Genomic DNA, 20938 nt, shown 5'->3' with positions numbered 1-20938 from the left:
CTTTGTGGCAGCATGTCTTTTGCATATAATTACATCAAAAAGATTGATAGGTGCTCAGTCAGTATTACCAGATGATCATGATGGAGAAAGTCCCAGTTTATCAGTAGATTCCTAGGTTATCAATCCCTAACAATTATCCCTGGTTTCAGTTTCTCCCAGAGAGCCATTAATTCTCCACCAACTTTCCTGTCCTAAACATTAACCTTACAGACACAGCTGGGGCCAACCAGGGAGAAATAAAGGTGGCTGGGTCACTCCAGCAAAAGGAAGGTGGTTGTACCTGCCTGGAAATCATTTCTCAACATGGCCTTATACTCAACCAATTGGAAACTATATAATGAAAGTAGGAATGGAAAGCAGAAGAACTTGAGTGGAAGCAAAGATTATCATCTGACTTGACATCACCACTTTACTATGTTCAGAGAATACAGCCCAAGAAGGGAGGCATTCTTTTCCCAAGGATAACTAGTTTTCTCTAGTCAAACCACTTACTAGCTGTGACCCAGGACAAGTTATTTCCCCTCTCTTGGCCTCTGACTCTTCATCTGTAAAATGGGGACAATGACAATAGTTACAGGGTTGTGGCAAAGTTCAAATGAGATGATAAATGTAAAGCTCCACAAGACCTGACACAGACTAGCTACTACAATGTGCTATTCTAATTTTACCGGTAATGACAACGATGGTCTTTCTCCTCCATCCTTCCCCAAAGCAATCAAGCACATATTGAGATTTCATAACAGATGTAACAGATAGGCCATAAAGCCCTCGCGCTCACAGGGTTTATAACCTAGGTAGAGCAATTACACACGGTAGATGAGAAAGGAATTCATGGAAGCAACTGCTAAATGCCAAGAGAGTGTTTCAGGCAAAAGGAGCTGTAGAATTCAGAGCGCTCACCCTCATACCTACCACTTGGTCACAATAAGAATTAACCCTCTCATTGGAGCCTTGCAGACTGTCCAGGGTTTCGGGGACTAGGGACACCATTTGCAAATGTTACTTCTAACATTGGGTACTACAGGAACCAAAACCACTTCTCTTTGTTTTATCACATTTGCCTAACAGCGAGGGGAGAGTAAAGGAAGGTCCTAAGAGGAAGCCTGTCTAATAGATGTCTTTGCTTAGGGTGACAAATCATAAATTCTTCCCTGATTGAAGAATTCTCACGATAAGCACTATTATTAATATTCTCATTATTCCTACCACTAATGATGATAATAATAAATATATGTACTTACAATATTTATCATACATTTACTACTGATCACTCAGCCAGGCATCAGTTAAGTACCAAAAAGACATTAACTTAGTTAACTGTGAACTACAGTCCTTGGAGGAAGAGATCATGATCCTGTTTTACAGATGAGAACTGAGGTCCAGGGGGATTATTTGACTTGACTGGGGTCACTCACTAAGTGCTGGAGCCAGAATGTGAACCCAGGTTTTGTTGATACCAAAGCCTGTGCTTTAACCACTATACCATTCTGTCAAAGACTCTGGCCCAAGGAGGTTCACATGGTCTCTGTCCACCCCCCCACCCCATACCTCCAGCTTTCATCAAACAGTGAACAGACACATGGAGAGGTACTGACCAGTCCAAGCCATGGTCATCTCTTGGTCTAAATCATTCCTTGCACTCTAGCCCCACGCTGCCCCCTGTAGGACAGAGCTGGCACACAGATCAACCTAAAGGTCATTAATGGTCATTTAAAACGGTGCCTGCCGGTTCAAAGGCATGTATGTATCTTTTGTTCATGGTCCTTGCCACTTATAAGGAAAAGATGATGTGGCTAAATTCAACAACCAGGCATAAATTATGCAGGGTGGTATCTCTCACAATGAAGTCTTGGGCTGAAAGAAAGATGGTCCTCCTTGACAGAGATACAGATTTGGTTTATTCCTGTTGATGACATCTAGTCTTTACTGATGCTAAATGAACTTTATTGAATTTGGTCTTTATTGATGGCAAATAAACTCTACAAATAAATCCTACAAATATTATCAGTCTTCAAAAATTACCACCTTTCTACAAGTGCCAAAACCTGACCACTCAAAGACCCCCAAAAGATCAGACTAGAAGATATGACGGTAAGCAGCTATTTACAGTCTTCAAAACACACAGAACCATGTCTCTCGACACTTGAAGTCCAACTTCTTTATGCCCAGCCATTCTTCTTTCAAGTTCTTCTGCAAGGCATATAGAAAGTCAATCAAAATACTAAAAGAGATGGTCAAAAATGTTTTAGCTAAAAGGATCAACTACTCATGAAAAATAATCCCTGAAATGATAATTGAAGAAAGTTAAAGCTGGAAGGGATTAACTCATCCAATCTCCTTATTTTATAGCTGTAGAAATTGAAGATCAGGCAGATTAGATGACTCACCCAAACCCACACAGTAGGTAGACATGTAGCAACCCCGGGGCAGCCAGGGATGGACTGCGTACATGCAGAATCATTTACCTGAATTCCTCACGTTCGTATTATTCAGTTTGGAGTCCTTGATTACCAAGTGCTTAATCCATAGAGTGGGAGCTGTGATCTCTGGGGAAAAAAAATGAGAGAAAAAGTCTGGGCAAAGAAAGCATGTGACTTGGAGTGTAACCCCAAACTTTTTAATACCTTTTTTTAAAAAGCCTGAGGCATTGACCTTCAGCTGTCTCCCTCATCCCATATTCACCTTGTCCCAAAGTCCTCTCCCTCCCTCACAATGGAAGCTCCTCTCCCCACCGGCTCATAAGAGTCAAGCAGGGCATCCTGTGCTGGGAGGCAGAGTGGTCAGCCCAGAGGCACTGAGCCACTCCATCCAGGAATGAAAATATTATCCCAGGAGGTGAGGAACATGGACCAAGCCAAGTCCCTCTCGGCTGCTTCCTTAGGAGAAGATTTAAAGGGGATAAATCAACAAACAAATGCCAAGCAAACCACAGAGACCATTTTAGAAAAAACTTGCTGAGACTCTGCTCTACATGGGAAAGAAAATAATGGGTCTAATATGTGCTTCTATCCCCTTCCTAATGGTTTCTCCTGAACAGAGGCTGAATCACTCAATCCAGAGAGCTCCAAGATGCCCCCAGGCTCTCCAAGACTTGGGTTACTGTGTAGGTGGGTGCTGTGGGAATCCCAGATGACCCTAAACATACTGTGGAGTGAAAAGATCTTCAGTGAGGGTGTTGGGAAGGTCTCTCAAGATGACATGGTCTCCATTCCCCACCTGATCCCCATGGGTCCCAAACATTCCAATGATCCAGGACCTCTGTGGGTCATGGAAACACTTGAACTTTTAGGTATGAACGTACAAGTACATACGTTCCACTAAATGAACCAGTTGCAAAGGATGTCTCGCATTTCAATCTTTCTCCGCAGGGCTGAGCCTGTGCTAGGGACATCCCTAGCCACAGTACCAACCAGTGGCATAGTTTCTTTTTATTCCTCTGTTGCCCTGTCCAGTCTCATGATCCAGGCTTGGATACACTCAGCTGAGAGCTGCTACAAGTTTGCCACATGTTGCACTGAAAACCAAACCTCGTTGTCAGACTTTCTAGACACCTCACTCTGCCAAACTTCCTGCTCCTCTTCATGGGAATCTGGAGTCCTCAGTAAAGTACACTGAAGAAAACAGACCCTGAGCAGCTCCATCGTGAACTGAGGACAGCCCTCTGCACCCCATGCTTCTCTGTCCACCCCCCATACCTCCAGGGTCTTCCAGCCTCTATCATGCCACCAGCCACACTAATTCTCTTGACCTAGAATTCCTCCTCTCCCAAATGTCTTGACTCAACTCTCAAAATCCCTATAACCTAGCCAAGCCAGCCCCACTAACCAATCTCTTTCCTGCTATTTCTTTATTGTATTCCGTCTCTACCACATCCCCTCCTCATTCATGCCGGGAATGCCGATTCCTCCCTTCCACTTTCAAGACCCAGTTCAAGTGCTATCTCTTCACAGCTTTTCCCAGACCATGTGATCTCTTTCTTCCCTAAATGTCCATTACAATAAAAATCGAGACCATACAATTTGACCCATAAAGTTTTCTGATAGTTGCTGCTGTCTGGAAAGCAAAAGGTCCCGTCTGTGTAACCTTTTCATCCCCAGAGGGCCTCACGCAATGCTAGGCACAGAGCAGGCACTGTGAGTGCTGCCTGATCTGCTGGAGGGACACTGCCAGCCTGACTGTCTTGCTCAGCCATGAGTCTTTGGTGTTGGCAGCTCAAAGGGTCTGCCCAGGCTGCATCATTGTTGGACATCAGGAGACAGGCAGGAAGCCTGGAGAGAACAGGGGGCCTCTCCAGAAGTAGAGAGTGGACCACTTCCTTGGAGGATTTGCATTTTTTTAAAAGGTGAAAATGACCCATCTATTGAAACAACACACTGCACCCCACAAAAATAAATAGAAATAAAATTGAAAAAACAAACAAAAAAATGGGACCCATGGAAGGTATAAAAAGAGAAAAAAAACCTCACTTCAGTGGCTAATAAATGTGGGTGCGTTAACAGTGTACACACATTAGACCATCTACAGCCAACTGGGAGGATATGTATGTGTGTACTAGTTTAAATGTAAAATGCAATATTTCCTTGGGGTAGTAGACAAAACAGCTTATTAGCCACTGGTTTAGAAGAAAATGGACTAGTTATTACCTCTCTGCTTCTGCCTGTTTTATTATATCTGGTTGGGCACCAGGTGGCTTATTCTGTAGAGTGTCTTACAGCCTATTAAATTCTAAAAGTGAAATAGAAGTAGAATGCAATAAATATTTTATGGTATGGGTTCTTCAAAGCTATTCTGTACCCTTGACTTTTATAAGAATAGTACTTTCTTTTTTTTTTTTTTGTCCTTTTTGAGACCGGCCACACTGCGCTCAGCCAGTGAGCGCACCGGTCATCCCTATATAGGATCCGAACCCGCGGCGGGAGCACTGCTGCGCTCCCAGCGCCGCACTCTCCCGAGTGCGCCACGGGCTTGGCCTATCAGGAGAGTTCTTATGCAGCAAGTCATGCTCTTCTGGCAAAGTATGTTTTTGCCTTTCTCATGAAATACATTGAGAGCAGGACTCTTGTTTTACCTATTTCTATATTTTTCCAACTTTAAATAAAGTGGAAATTTTAATACTTAAAAAAAACAGCTTAAAGTGAGAAACATTAAAATAAAAAAAGTAAATAATAATAATAAAGCTTAATCAAACATCCAAAGTTAAGACCTTTGCCAATCCTGAAAATGGGTGGGCGAATGAGTCGGAAGTAATGCAAGAGCTTACCATCTCCATCGAACACTGGCTGAGTCTCCATCGTGGGTGTTGGCTTAGACCCGTCATCTGAATTGAGGGTTAAAAAGAATCGAAAAGAGACTACCATTATTGAGGTAAATACTATCTACTCTCCAGCACTGTTGAATGGTTGGGGTTTGCACATGGCCCGGCCAAGTCCCAGTGAAGAGACCGAAGAAAAGGAAAAGAACAAGAAGGAAAAGAGAACCAAAGAGAGAAACCAACAGGAAAAGCAGCTAAGGTTTTCCAGCCGTCAATACCAATATGACTGTGCCAGCCCTCGTTCCTCCCCCCAGGGGTACCTCCCCAGCAGCCCTGAGTTTTGGCCACTCATGCTAGGATAATGTCGGCACCCCAATCGCATGGAATCTGGTATCCCCAGTTCCTTTCCTGCCCTCTTGGGAAAGGAATCTTTTCCTAGTGCTGCTGATTAAAGAGCTTAAGAAAAACAAGAGACGTGGGTGCCAGTCTCTTTCAACCTCCTAGCTGTTTCTCGATCCTCACCTAAAAAAAGAAAGAAAATAGGAAGGACCATTCTTCCTCCAGCACACTGAACTGAAGAGAATCAGGAATCCTTAGAACATTTTAAACCGTGAAACAGCATGCACCCCGATTCCCAGTAAGAGGTGGAGGCAAACAGCATGGGAGAAGACATGGGAAACTGCAGAAATCACCCTAGACTTGCTTTGAGATTTCTAACATAGATGATGGGAGCAGGGAGCTCCCAGGGACAAAGTCCTGATACTTATCATTCTAGTGGTACTGGCAGCTCTCTCTGCAGACCAAGAACCTCTGCAGGCCGGAAGCTAGTGCAGACTTTATTTATCTTCCAGGACTCTGAATTATGTTCATCAAGGTTTCCCCAAAGTCCTTAGCTTAGAGCAGTATTTCTCAACCTTTTTCCATCATTGCCCATCTAAGGAGCATTTTTAGGCAGTTTTTTCCTAACCACCTCCCTAATGAAATTTTAATAACATAGATAAACTGTATGTCTATTCATGTGCTATATATATATTTATGATTTATATGTAAAAAGACTAGGTTTTTTACATCCCCACTTCCCCCAGAAAACAATTTCACCCCCTTAGTGAAGGCTGGGAGCAGGTATCTTTGTCTCTGTTGAGAATAGCTTGGAGATTTCTCTGCTTCTTCCCTCAGTGAGGGAGGAAAGGAGAGCACTGTTGTCTCAGACAGTTTAATCATTAGGCCCTCCCTCTCTTCCCAAGACCACCCAGAGGTCTTGTAGAATGGGACACTATATTCTCTGAGCATTAACTATTTATGGAGAACGCAAGTTCTCAGACAGTCTCTGTGACGCCAGTCAGATCTTCAATAATAACAACCCTCCACCATTTGGAGTTCCCAGTATTTTTGGCCGACTTCCCTGCATCTTATCAGGGGAGGGAGAGAGAACACAGGGTCCTGATCTCTTTCCTGCATCAACATTGGGATCACCCTTGGGATCCTGAGATTTGAGAACTACAGAGACCCTATCCCTTGCTGGAGGCTGAGGCCAGGAACCTGACAGTCATGTGACATCTGTCCCTGCTATTATTCTATGTGCTGACACCAAGACCCAACTTTCACAGGGGCCAATGCGATCCCGAACTGTCTGACAATGATCCCAACGAATGAGATGTGGCAGAGAGAGAGAGGAGTGACTATGCTGGATATCTTATTTGCCTTAAACTGGAGTCCAAAACAGGCATCTTTTGATGCCAAACTGTGTGAGTTTGATCTGGAAGTCATTGAGGGAGAATAAACACAGAACAGAGCCACACAATGTCATTTTTCTTAATAGCATCACTTCCCTTGACTCTATTAACACCTCTTTCCATTGAATTCAACAAGCACTGAGTGAAGACTTTGGCAGCTGCAATGCACAGCTGGTTGCTCCTGCCGGATGCATAGTTCACAGTCTAAACGGCCAGCACAGTGTGCCCAGGCCCTCCACCCAGGGTGGCTTCACTTGACGAGCCTTACAGACTAACAAAGGGAAAGCAAGGAGTCAGACATTCCAAGGCACAACAGAGAGAACCCACGCGCAGAATGGCTCACACAATATTTTAATATTCATCATAGACATTAAAATCCTCCCATATTACAAGAGTTGTACCTCTCTCTAAAGCAGGATAACTGAAAACATTCTCTTTACTTCTCCCATCATCCAGAGGATGGTCTGGAACTGCCCTTCTGGTCCAGCCATTGGCAAAGGAGGTCCATGCTCAAGGACAGCGATGAGGACTTCCAGTCTCCCGGGATGTTTTGCACTTGTGCAGATCGAGGACTTCTACAGATTGCCCAGACACAGGCACAGAAGCCCACGGAGCATGAAGCCACATGCAGGGAGTGAATCTTCCTGCAGGGAGGGTCACCAAGGGTGAAAAGATACAGCTGCTCTGCCACAAGGGAGGCCCTAGACAGAAATCTTTATGAAGTGAGAAAAGACAAGGTGCCCTGCTGCCAGGAGCCACCTGTGAAATCCAACATGCCCAAAGGCTGGGAAGCCAAGCCAAAGCCAACAGGACCCTCTAACCATCATCTCCGGGCACCTGGGCACCTGGCTTCCTACCCAGCAAATAAGCATGCCTTTCTACCAAACACAGGTCCAAGGCCTGGGGCCAAGTTCCACATCAGTTCTGCTTCTGGGCACATCTTGGAGGGACACCAGGCCCCACACTGGGTCCTGGGGCAGAGGTGGGGAGAGTGGGGTGGGAAGGAGAGTAAAATGTCTACATGTGCCCCTGGCCTCCCAGTCTCAAGTGTGGTCACACTCCAACCCCTGATTTACATCCAACAATTTGGGCAACCTGAACCCCTCCCTTTACTTCTCTGGACAGCAACATCCTTTTCTAAAAATGAAGGATACCTGCCTACCAAGCCTTGGGACACTGTGTAGGTTTTAAAAAATGTTAAAGGCCTATTAAAGGGGGTATATAATTCCATGGGTGCCAAACATCTTATTAAACTACATACTTTTAGAATTGTATTTACAAAATTAAAATCCTACCAAAGTTTTTAAATTAAAAATAAGGTAAACTATATAACTCAATAAAATGACAAACAACCTTATTTTAAAGTGGGCAAAATATTTTAATCGACATTTCAGCAAAGAAGATACACAAATGGCTAATAAATACACGAGAAGATGCTCAACATCATTAGCCATTAGGAAAGTACAAATTAAAACCATAATGAGGTACCACTAAACATCCACTAGAATGGCTAAAACAAGAAAGCTAGACAATACCAAGTGTTGACAAGGACATGGAGAAACTGGAATCTTTGTTCATTGTTGGTGTGAATGTACAATTGGGCAGCCACTTTGGAAAAGAGTTTGGCAGTTTCTTTAAAAAGCTAAACATAAAATTAGCCATTCAACCCAAAAATTCCACTCCTAGGGATCTATCCAAGAGAAATGAAAACATGTTCACACAGACATGTACACAAATATTCATTGCATTATTCACAACAGCCTCAAAATGGAAACAATCCAAATATATGTCAACTGGTGAATGGATAAATTGTGATATATCTGTATAATGGGATACAATTCAGCAATTAAAAGAAATGGATAACTAACACCTGTGAAAATATAGATGAAGAACCTCAAAAACATGCTAAATGAAAGCAGCCAGATGCAAATACTACATATTGTCTGATTCCATTGTATGAAATGTCTAGTAGAGGTGAATCTATAGTAATAGAGATCAGATCTGCAGTTATCTAGGGCTGAGGCTGGGAGTGGGGTATAACTGTAAATGGGCTCCAGGTTTCTTCTTGGGGTGATGAAATGTTCTCTGGTGATGGTTGTACAACTCTATAAATTTACTAAATTCATTGGATTGTACATTTACAAGGAGTGAATTTTATAATATGTAAATTATACTTCAATAAAGCTGTTAAAACAAAAGGGGCCGAGTGCCACAGTCATCACAGATAAATTATCAGGCAGCAGCAGCGAGATTATTTGAGCAATCCATAATTTGGGGGAAGACTCTTCCATAAATTTTATAGAAAGTTAGATCTGAATCTCAATTTACATAAATGTATGTGATGATTTTATGCCTGATGCTTATTCTTGGTGATTCTTTTGGATGTCAAATACTAAGACTTTTGGGCCAGCCCGGTGGTGCACTGCTACAGTGCGCCGCTTGGGAGCATGGCGGCGCTCCCGCCGAGGGTTCGGATCCCACATACAGACCGGTTCCCGCTCACTGGCTGAGCGAGGTGCGGGTGCAACACCGAGGGTTGCGATCCCGTTGCCGGTCCTGGTCTGGTACGGGCGCAACACTGAGGGTTGCGATCCGTTGCCAGACACGAAAAAAGACAAAAAGGAAAAAAAAACAAAAACAAATACTAAGACTTTCTTTCTCTTTAATACCATAATACTCTTCCAGACTAAGGGAAAGAAGCTAGAGAACAGAAAAAAAGCCCCTTCAAAGACTATCATTTTTCTTACAGGGAGGGAGAAAAGTAAATGTAGAAACATTAAAACAAATAAATAAGGCAAACCTTAGAGAACTTCTCAAGGACAATATCAACATCACCAGTGAGAAGAGTGTATTACATTTTGCAACACTGTTTCTGGCAGGTGGCTTTCCTTGTCTATTCTCTCCACCAGCCAGGGTGGAGGAAGTCACAGGCAGATAAAAGAGAATTGAATCTCAATGCAAGAGATTTGCTGAAGGCCACAGAGGCAGTGAGCAGCTTTGGAAACTGCCCAGACCCAGAGCCATGGCGTTTGGCCATCCAAGACTTGCAACCCCCAACCATGCCTGCTCCTTGCAGGTGCAGCCCTGGGAAGCTGCAGCCCCCGAATGGGCTCTGTGAGCCCATACAGACAGTGGGTCTGTGTGACAGCACAATTCCTTGCCCTGAGCGAAGGCCTGGCCCACTCATAGACAGCTGGAAGTCACTTCGACCCCCGATGACACCGTTCAAAGCCTGCTCTGTTTGGCTTTTTGATTCCTGATTGACATTCGCTGGCGAGGGGAGATAAATGCCAGGCTGAGGACAATGCTGATCCGCTCTGACTATTCTCAGGGAAAGACTTTTCAGAATAACAAACAAAACAAAACAAAACCCCAAAAACATTGGTGTGCTTAAGGGACTGAATAGAGCCCAAGAGGTCCAAGGAAGCAGGGCCAGTCCTTTCAAGGGGCTGGCAAGTCCATTGAGGAGTTAATTGTTTAGGTGTACAATGAGTTTATTCTGACCACATACAAAGAGCTTTCTCTTCCAGGTCCTTCAAAAGCAAATGTGTCAAAGCAGCCAGAGTAGGAATCTGTATTAATGGCATCTCTTGGGGCTTCTGACACTGAGGAGCCTTGGAGAATGGGGAAAAAAGAAAAAACCACCCCATCCTGAGATTTGGAAGGTCTCTCAACAATCCCAAGTCCCCTTCAATTCTTGCACTCTTCCCAAACCATGTCCATCACTGGTGATCCTCCCTTATTTTCTTTTAGGCTGCCATTCCCTATCTTTTTAAAACACAAGGAGATAAACTTCAGCCTGGTAGAAGTGCTGGAAGATTACTGCTTTTGAAGGGACTATATTTGTGCCAGAGCCACCATGGCCTACAGCATGTGACTCAGGGGCCCAGTGTGGAAGTCAGGATGACTTATTCTGGGCATCATAAGGAATCCACTGCACCTGTTTGCAAAACTCCCTAAAGAACCTAGCCTGAATCATACCAGGAGGAGGGTGGGATGTTAGTTAACCTCAGCATTTCCTGAGATGCACACCCTGCCACCACCACAGCTCAGAAGTGGACTGTGAACGATCACTATTCTGACCTGTGAGAGCAGGAGTGACCTGGGCAGGTCCTTTCCAAAGCAAGAGGTCAGTGTTTTACATTCTGCTTACCCGCCTGCAAGCTCCTGCCCAAAAGAAGTGAAGACACGCTTAAAGCTGTCTTTCTGCAAGCAGTTCCCTACATCCTTAAGCTCTGCATTTCCCTGAATAAGAGCAAAAACCTGAGGCTGGTGAAAAAGGTAGACCAGGGATTGAAGAGGAGGAGGAGGGAGAACCAGCAACAGCAGAATTGGTTCAGCGCTGGATTCATGCAAAAGACTGTGCGATTTTTTTAAACTTTTTATTTTGAAATGATTATAAATTCACAGGAAGTTGCAAAAATAATACAGAGAGGTCTCACGTATCGTCACCCTGTTTCCCCCAATGGTAACATCTTTATAGTTAACCTAATTACATAGGTAAACTATAATTACATAGGTAACATAACTATAGTACAAAAATCAAAACCAGGAAATTGATATTGGTAGAATCCATGGACCTTACTCAGATTCCACCAGTCTTACATGCACACATTTGCGTGTGTGTAGTTCTATGTCATTTTCTCCATGTGTAGATTCATGTAACCACCAGCATGGTCAATACAGAACTATTCCATCACCACGACCATCTCCCTGTGCTGCCCTTTATAGTCATACCTGCCCTTCTCCACCCCCTCCCGCACACCTGGCAACCACCGATCTGTTCTCCATCTCTACAATTTTGTCATTTCTAGAATGTTATATAAATGAGGTCATGCAGTATATGCCCTTTTGAAATTGGCCTTTTTCACTTTGCATAATGCCCTTGCAATCCATTCAAGCTGTTGTCGCATAGGTCAGCAACAGTTTGTTCCTTTTTTATCGCTGAATATTTGTCCATGGTATGGATGTACCAGTTTGTTTCACCCACTGAAGGACAGCTGCGCTGTTTCTATATTTTCATTTCTCTGAAATAATTGCTCGGGACTGCAACTGCTGGATTACACAGTAAGTATATGTTTAGTTTTTAAAGAGACTTCCAAAGTATTTGTCAGAGTGGCTGAGCCATTCTACATTCCCACCAGCAATGTATGGGAGATCCGGTTTCTCTGTGGCCTCACCGGCATTTGGTATTTTCACTATTTTTTATTTTCTAATTGGTGTGTGGCGATATCTTACCATGGTCTTAATTTGCATTTCCTGTGGGTAATGATGCTGAACCTCTTTTTGTGTGCTCATTTGCTCTCTGTATATCTTCTTTGGTAAAATGTCTATTCATGGATTTTGCCCATTTTTTTAATTGAACTGTTTTTTAACTGTCGGGTTTTAAGAGTTCTTTACATATTCTAGATGCAAGTCCTATGTTAAACATGTGGTTTGTAAATATTTTCTCCCAATCTGTAGTTTTTTCATTATCTTAACAGAATTTTTTGCAGAGCAAGTTTTTAATTTTTTATTTTATTTTATTTTTTTAGAGAATCAAGTATTTTCTTTTTTTAAAGACAATGTAATTTTATTAATATTATTTTTTTAATTCTAGGATGTGGTTGCAGAGCAGTTGAGAGGGAGGGGGAGAGGGGAAGGGGAAGGAAATGTGATGGAAGGAGGAGGATGGAGGAGGAAGGGTGGGATTGAGGCCTGTGGCACCCCCCACATTCCCCCAGGGGAGACTGGGGTGCTTCCAGCCATGCCTTGGTCATTGCCAGGCTGGGTGCAGATGTCAGGGGGGGTGTGGCAAAAGCCCTCACTCCCCACCACCCCAACTCGGGAACCCAGGGCTCTTCTTGCTGTGGCTTGGTGGTTGTCATTGGGGTGGTTGCACATGTCAGGGAGGCATGGCTGAGGTCCTTGGCCCCCCACCACCCCAGCTCAGGAGAACGCGGATGCTTCCTGCAGCAGCTCGGTGGTTGCCACTGAGTTTTTAATTTTTTAAATTGTGTGTGTGTGTGTGTTTATTTTGGGATCATGTTTTTGCTGATGATTTTCTCCTATGTTTTCTTCTAAAAGTCTTAATAGCTTTACATTTTACATTTAAGTATATGATGTATTTTGAATTAATTTTTGTACAAGATGTGAGGTTTAGGTTGAGGTTTGGGGTTTTATTTATTGGTTTTGTTTGTTTGTTAGGCGTATGGAGGTCCAATTGCTACACCACCGTTTGTTGAAGGGACTGCCCTACCTCCACTGAATTGCTTTGCACCTTCGTCAAAGATCAGTTGGCCATGCTCGTGTGGGTCTGTTTCTGCGTTATCTGTTCTGTTCCATTGACATATGCCTCTATCATTCTGCCAGTATCACACTGTCTTGATGACTACTATAGCTTTATGTCTTAAAATGAGATAAAATGATTCCTCTCTATTTTTCTTCTTAAAAATAGTTCTAGCTATTCTAGTTACAATGCCTTTCCAAAGAACTCTGAGAATAAGCAGATTTGAATCTCACATCTTTCTTTCTACAGGCACAGAACTGGTGCAATGGGACCTGAGACAATTCCTCTGCCTTTACTCTAGCAGCTGCACAACCCTCAAAGCTGGAGATGAGTCAGAAGCACCCCCAAGTCCTGTCCTGTCTACCCACGTGCCCATATCCCTGCCTTTCTCCAGCTTGCTGGGCAACATCTGAAACTGAGCTCACACAGGCCAGGAACAGCAAGCAAACAAACATATTCTCATCAGCCTGACAAGCTCTGAGCCCTCTCACCTGGACTTCAGGGACCCCCACAAAAATACCTCCCCCTTCACCCCACCGGAGGCTGAGAATTTCCCTCATGGGCAATGAAGGCCAGGCCCAGCGCGACTCTGTGTTCAGTCATCCTGGAAGCTCTTCAAATTACCCACAGTAATTAGCATCAAGACCCCGAAAAGAGGCACCTTGGGAAAACCCACAGGCCTTGGCACAGCCAGGTAAAGCGCTCAGGTAAGCTGATGATCTCAAAATATTTTGCTTCCCAGGCTCCCCTTCAGACCACTTCAGTGAAAACCAAAAATTAATCTCTGTGTCTCCACTTCTGCAGGCTGCCCGTGTTCTAGCAGCAGGTTTTCAGAGCTACAGGGGCTCCTCTTCCTCTCTTCAGATATTCCTCTGCAGCATTGCTAAAGCGAGCGCACGTGTGCATCACCCCAACACACTCCCCTGCATCTCTCTTCAAGGGCTAGGACCAGAGGAGAAGGTGAGGAGGCCTCCAGGATGGGACTGCCCCAGATCAATGGATATTTGAAACCCAACACACATGGCCCAGGGCCCACACTGCACGTGTTAATTACCACACATGTGCCCATAAAGGAGTCAGTTAAACACAAGGGGCCCAAAGAACAGAGCAAGGAAAGGACATTCCAAGGGATTAAATAAATAGTCTGAAGTTCTGACCCTCCTGCCTCCTGGAGCACGTGCATCTGGGTAAGATAACAGAGCCTCGCTCCCCCTCCCTCCCCCTCCCCCCACTTCTTCCCTCGGGCCCCACACCTGCAGACCCAGGAGCGCAGCCGCCCAGGACTCCCCAGCCTCTCTCCCTCCTCCCTGCCTCCTGCTATCTCTCTGGGCCTCCTCCCCCAGCCTCCTTTCGCTCTCCTGCAGGCAATCAGACTCTCTGTGGCTGCACAATACGCCCTTTCATTCCCTCGGGGCAGAGAGAACCGATCCCTCCCAGCCTTGTCAGTGGAGCACATTCAAAAGGCAAGAGGGCAGGGACAGACAAGGCTGGGGCTGGTCCTCGCCCTGCCACCCCCCACCACTCACAGCCCTGACCTCTGACCATACCCCTCACCCCACACCAGGTCCAGGCCTTGCATCTCTTAGTGGTGGGCCTCAGGGCTGCAGGCTCCAACTCTAAGAAGATGCCTTCTTGCAGAACCCACATGTGGCACGAGCTCAGACAAGGGGCCTTTGTGTCTTCGCACCTGCTGCCCTCCAGAGCACATTCCACTCTTAAGTGGCAGCTGAAAGAGGAACCTTGGCAGGTTGACACAGGATATTACGAATGCCCTCTCACACCCTGTCCCTATTCAAACCTCAGCTTCCTGGACAGGTGTGGCTTCAGGTGGCCCTTGCTACAGGTGGCCTGAACCTGCTCTTCACTGCACTGCCCATGTCAGACAAAGAGGAAAGGATACAGAACCTAATTTGATCCTGCAAAGTAGAGGGAAAGAGAGGCCACTAGGCAGAATCCAAGTCTCCAGGGAAGAGTGAGCACCCCCGCCCACCCAGCCTTGTCCTGACCTTTGCACCAAAAAGGAAGTCTCTGCAGAACCATTTGGGAGGAAGGAACCTATCCAGGGCAGGGGAGCAAAGAGCTAAGAACTGAGAGCAACTTATTCCTCTGAGAAGAGGCTTTGGATTCAACCCCCTGCATCACTCCCGGAGGAACCAGCTCCGCTGCCCTCTTTTAGCTCTGGTAGCTGACCCCAGAGCTAAAAAGGAACAAAGAGGGCTCACTGCTATCTATTGTAAACTGATGTCCCAGCCCACCTGCCCTCTTCGGGCTGGATCGGTGAGAGCCTGGGATGATCGCAGGTTTGTCTCATTGTTATCCACTGGGTGCAAAGACACGTCAACCTAGAAAGCACTTCTCTGTCCAGTTTAAGAGCTAAAATCTCATGAATGGCCTTTCTGATGTGTGTGCTTTATTCAGCATCAAACACTCAGCTCCCATTGGTGGGGAAAATCTGGGTGGTCAGTTTTGCATGATTGCCACTTCTTTATTTCCTACCACCACGACCTCATGCCCAGGAACAAAGGTGATGTTCCTGAAGATTTCAGTTGCAACAAGCAAAACTGAAGGGAGCGCCCTAGCTCCCTTTTTCAACCCCAATAGACATATACCATGCACAGTGTTGATGATTTCAGGTCTTTGCAGAGGTGGACTTTCATGTCCCTCTCCCCGCCTGGAAGGGAACCACCAACACTCATGGCTGTCTCTTCCTGCTCTGGGAAGAACCTGCAAAAGCACTTCCTTCTTTTTGCCTACTTTCTCATTCCTGCCCAGGGAAGAGGGGCAGCCCCTCTTGTCCACTGGTCCGTGTTTTCCAGTGGGTGGCGGTATCTGCATGTTGCATTTCCACATCTTCTTGGAGTACCTGCATTTGGAGGTAGCACGTTCTCCAGATTCCTGCATTCAGAGCAAGTGATGTCGCCTCTTCTTCCCATCCCCCTGGCATAAGCACCTGGGACAGGGTCCAGGACCTTGCCTTGGTCTCCCTATAACTGTACATGTAGGACAAGCCTGTGAACTTCACACTGACCCTCGACAGGCCCAACTCTCCACATAGACTCTTATGAGCACATCGTTCCCAAGGCCTAGATGCAGGTGGAAAGCCTCAACCTCAGCCCGAGATGCAAGTTCTGGAGTGGCTGTCCATGCAGTGGAACGGACACCTGCTTCCCAGTCAACTACCAGCTGTGTGTATGCTGTCCTGGAGCCCAGTAGCAGTGACTCTTAGGCCTCAAACTGTCTTCCACAGTGGAAATTATGGTCAGCATATCCCAGGTAACTTTTGCTCATGTTGGCTGGTCCACTAGACAGTACTCAGACAAATGGCAGCTACCTAGTTTGTGGGGCCCAGTATAAAATGAGAAGGCAGGGCCCTTTGTTCAAAAAGCAGGAAAAAGTGCCACCAAATGCACTAAAATATAAAGCTTTATCCTCTCTTCCATAGTCTCTCTCTCTCTCTTGACTTGTCATGTTGCTTTTTAACTTGCTATTTAATGTTCTAGGTGAAGAAAAATTAAAATTTTAAGCATGCTGTGGAAGCCACGTAGCACACATCACAAAAGGTATATGCTGATGGGATGACAAGGTTCAGCAGGAGACATGCATGTCACATGTATCTCCTTGGCTCATAGGTATGCTTCCTCATCCCAAGAGACACAAAGACAAAATTATTCAGAATTTCAGGATAACAACTGGACAGGCTGCCTGCCCATAAAGCCAGCCTGGACTTTGTGCAAAGAATACAGATATACTGGAATGATTATTAAGGAGAATCGGTGAAAGAAAAATTCTCAAATGGGTTTACAAAACAAGAGAGCCAAGGGCTGACTTGGGCACCCCCACCTCCATCATCTCTGGTTTATCGCTGGCTACACTGGTAATTGATGATTAAACTCCCCAGGGAACCAAGATTCCCAGGGCTGACAGCCCTGGGCTCTACATTTGCTCACTCCCTCAGAAATTCTGGGCGTGGTCTCTACCACCATATAAGCCTTACTTACCTCCAGTGCTTCTGGGAGGAAACACAGAATAAGAATGGAGAAGACTTCCGCAGGGCACTTTTAGCTTTCACCTCTTTTATATTGTCTGAGAACTCCTGCTTGGACCAGCTTTAGAAGCAAACATTTAGATAAAGCATAAAACTCCACTCACCTTTCCTTCCTGAGTTACCCTGGCTCAAGGGCTTGTCGGTGACCGAACCTTGGGTGAGAGGGGAAACAGAAACATAGCCATTCAGAGAGCATTGCGGTTGGTTTCTTTCAAAGAGTTGGCAAAGCGTGGAGTTATGAGCATGTGGCCATGTATATATGTACTGTATACACATCTCGAGATATTATATACAAAGTTAGGACATACATACATGCTGAACAGGGTTTGTTTAACATCAGTGTCACTGATAACCCAGCACTGTTGAGATGAACTGTGATTTCCAGGTTCCCTGGCAATGGTCTTGACCAGATTTTTATTAAAGTCCATATCCATATAACTCCCTTGTTGAACATTCCAATATCTGCCCCTCGCTTCCATCCCCCCCCATCTACCCCACTTCTCACCAACTCCATGTTCTGAGCCATATCCAGTCAGCAGAGCCAACTGAAAAGAAACCCCCTCTTACTGCAAATGCAATGATTGACATCCCTTGCTGGTTAGGGCAGGAAATCAACGATTTTCCATCTGCATTAAGTAGAAAATTGTTGGCCCAATTGTACTGAATGGGCCAAAGTAGTCTGAGGCATGGAAACAATTTTCTAGATACAGCCTGTTCCTCCAGGAGGGGCAGCATGTGTGTTTGGCCAAACACTTGCCCTGCGTATGCCGGGACGCCACGTGCACTCCATCCTCCAGTCCTGACCCTGTGGGACCTGTCTTCCTCAGGATGCCCAACCCCACACATGCAAGGCACAACCAGCTCATCCACAAAGGGTATCGAAAGAGAAGAAAGAATTCGTATTCTCCTAATCTATATCATACCCCTTCTCCATATACTAGTTTTGCGATAATTCAATTATATTACCTTGCATGGCTTGTTTCTAGTGCATTTGTTTGCTTTATATGAAACTTTCCAGGTCATTTGCAAGAAGGGCTAATTCCTGCCCCTCCCCACCCCAACCCCAATTAAGGTTTCCAGTTTCCATGTAAACCACAAATAAAGTAAACTTCCCTTTTTGGCCTGCAAATTTTGGTTTCCTGATGTAGATTCTTACTGCCCTTTCCACTTACTTTTCCCTTTACATAGCAGGGCCAGTAGAAAAATGAATAAGTTTCATTTTACAAAAAAAGGAAAAAGTTTTGATAGCAAGACTGCTAGCCCTTGGAATTTCCCATAGGTCTTAGCATGACATTTTATACTTTGCACTTAAAATTGAAAATAGTAAGTGAAACCCTATACATACAGACATGAAGCAGCTGATGGGTAGAATGGGCTTTTTTGAAAGAGGTCTTATCCACATAGTGAGTTAAGGGAGTAACTCATGAGTCCCTTCCCATCTGAACGGAGGTGGAAAGTGCGGGGCTTGTGTATATCCATTATCCACAATCCCATGAAACTGACCAAACAGCAAAATGTTTCTATGCTTATAAAGCTGGGAATAGAAAGGAGTTTGCTATGAACTAACCCAACAGATCACTGTAAACTGTCTAATCATCAGAAGTGCTTGAGAAGCTTGATAAAAATAAGGACTTCGGGTCTCACTCCAGACCGGATCAGAATACACAAGGAGGAATCTAACATTTGGGTTCTTTTTAATTGCCCAGGTATTGCTAATGATCAACCAGATTTAAGGGCCCCTGTTATGAAACTTTTCCATTACACTATATTACGTTGTCCAGGGGTAGCAAATATACAGCACATAGGCCACTGTTCTCCTCTCCTGTACCTGTGACAGACATCACTAATTGATCACCACAACCTTTAATGTTAAACTCCCATGTGGTCTTGAAATCCATCTCAGTAAAGCACTTCAAGGGCCACTAGCAATCACAATCAGCACGCAAGCTAAACATTATATGCCATCCCAGCTCTAGGAGTTAGAGCCGATGCTTAGATAAAGAGCATTGAACCAGAAACCTAGATTCAAAATAAATAAATATATACACATAGGCACACACTGACCCTCATCACCCAGTTGACTACCGAGTAAGCATGTTAGCATGGAATCCTCCCTGACCTGGAAGCGGGCTTATAACCACCACCGACCTTTCAAAGGTTCCCCCACAAGAGGCAGGCGACCAATCAAGGGGTCTCTTGCCAACCCTTTTCATTCTTCCCGCCCCTCCCTACGGTACCTGAACATACAGGAGTTTTATTCTGCACAGAAGAGCCACTGATGGGCTTCCCATCTGGGGTGACACACCAGCAGTACCCCGTGTAAGTATGGCACTGCACCTGTTCAGGGAAGCAGGAAGGGAAGAGAACCATGAGTCTTGGGTCACAATATCAAGAGTCATCTCCCACCCCTTTCAAATCACCATCCTTCCACCTCTCACCTGCACGTGTGTCTCCAAGTGCCTCTCAGAGGCGGATTGCAGTCAGGCAGCAGCTTGGATTACCTGCTTGCTATGTGACTCCCGGGCACAACCACATCAAGCTATCTGCTTCTTTCCTATGACTCTTATCACTTAGTGTTTGATACCATACTGAGACATGCCCAGTGTGTTTTTCCTGTGATGGATCCCACCAATACCTGTACACTTTTTTCCCTAAGCACTGTCATACACTCCCAACCAATTGTAAAAAAAAAGTGCTTTTTAAAAATGGTGAGCTTTTATTCGTATCTAGTTTTCCCAAGCATCTGTTCATGAATCAGCCTGCCTACCAATCACGTGGCTCTCCTGAGACAAGCGCACCCATGGTGGGGTTTAGGCAAGAGCAAAGTCAGTGGTGCCTGCACATCCCATTTCTAGATGCCCTGCTGCCGCACTGTGTGGTCTTCCTCAAGCCTCCACGGCAGGTCATCTGTCTGGGAATAGTAAATGAAAACGAGGCCTTTTGCATCCTTCAGGGTGTGTCTTCTTTCTCTTCCAACAGCTGTCACACTACCCACCTCCTCCCATCCCACCTCACTATCCTCTTCCCATCTGCTTTCTATACAGAGTTCCTAAACACGCAGCAAGGCAGTCTCCCCTGCTTAAAACCCCTCGATGCTCCGCCTTTGGGCTCAGGGTAGAGATTAAGCTCATTTGCATGGCGCTCACTGGAGGTCCTCCATGTCTGCCCCTACCCAGCCCCACCGCCCGACTTTACACCCATATCTCCACATACACCTTTCACTATGGCCACAATGAACCCGTGGATGCTCTACAACAGTTTCTCATGTTTCTGAACCTTTGTTTGCTTCAGTTACTCAACTTGTCTGGAATACCATTCCCCAACCCATCCCCACCCACTCTTGATTCCTCTGTATGCCCATCCTCCTTCCTGATCCACCTTGTCCTCAGAGTATCCCAGCCTCCCCACCCACCTTGTTCAGATCCTCCACACACCCTGAGTTCCCCAGATTCAGAAGCCTTGTGACAGTGGGCTCCAGATGCTGCTTCGTCTAGTCCATCTCCCCCCAAGACTGTGACCTCGAGGACTGCATACTAGTTATTTTTACATTCCCAGCATCTAGCATAATGCCTGACATTTATTGTAGGCAGTTGATAGGTTGAATAAAGGCCTGAATTACCATATTCCCTCAATTCTTGGTC

The 20938-nt window shown here is 45.3% G+C and overlaps 1 protein-coding gene and 1 long non-coding RNA gene across 3 annotated transcripts in view; one reads left to right on the top strand and one right to left on the bottom strand.

Moving 5' to 3' along the window:
• Positions 1-1942: 1942 nt before the first annotated feature.
• LOC103606454 (SPARC-related modular calcium-binding protein 1-like) overlaps positions 1943-20938 on the bottom strand; it is a gene marked incomplete at its 5' end in the record, with an annotated part of 39656 nt that continues 20660 nt past the window's right edge. Inside the window, 5 exons of the mRNA XM_008591043.1 lie at positions 1943-2190; positions 2466-2546; positions 5261-5317; positions 17402-17449; positions 19535-19634. Coding sequence (XP_008589265.1) covers positions 2072-2190; positions 2466-2546; positions 5261-5317; positions 17402-17449; positions 19535-19634 — 405 coding nt within the window. The remainder of the gene's footprint in view (positions 2191-2465; positions 2547-5260; positions 5318-17401; positions 17450-19534; positions 19635-20938) is intronic.
• LOC103606453 lies at positions 13139-14409 on the top strand. 2 transcript variants are annotated; one of them, XR_551892.1, is made up of 3 exons: positions 13139-13277; positions 13502-13959; positions 14057-14409. It is a non-coding gene; the product is annotated as an uncharacterized LOC103606453 (long non-coding RNA). The 2 variants fall into 2 exon arrangements; XR_551891.1 differs by lacking the exon at positions 13139-13277 and having other exon boundaries at positions 13290-13959.

This window comes from Galeopterus variegatus, unplaced genomic scaffold (assembly GCF_000696425.1).
Source record: "Galeopterus variegatus unplaced genomic scaffold, G_variegatus-3.0.2 Scaffold6598, whole genome shotgun sequence".
Taxonomy (NCBI): domain Eukaryota; kingdom Metazoa; phylum Chordata; class Mammalia; order Dermoptera; family Cynocephalidae; genus Galeopterus; species Galeopterus variegatus.
The sequence above is the reverse complement of the archived record's forward strand: the minus strand, read 5'-3'. Positions and strand labels throughout refer to the sequence as shown.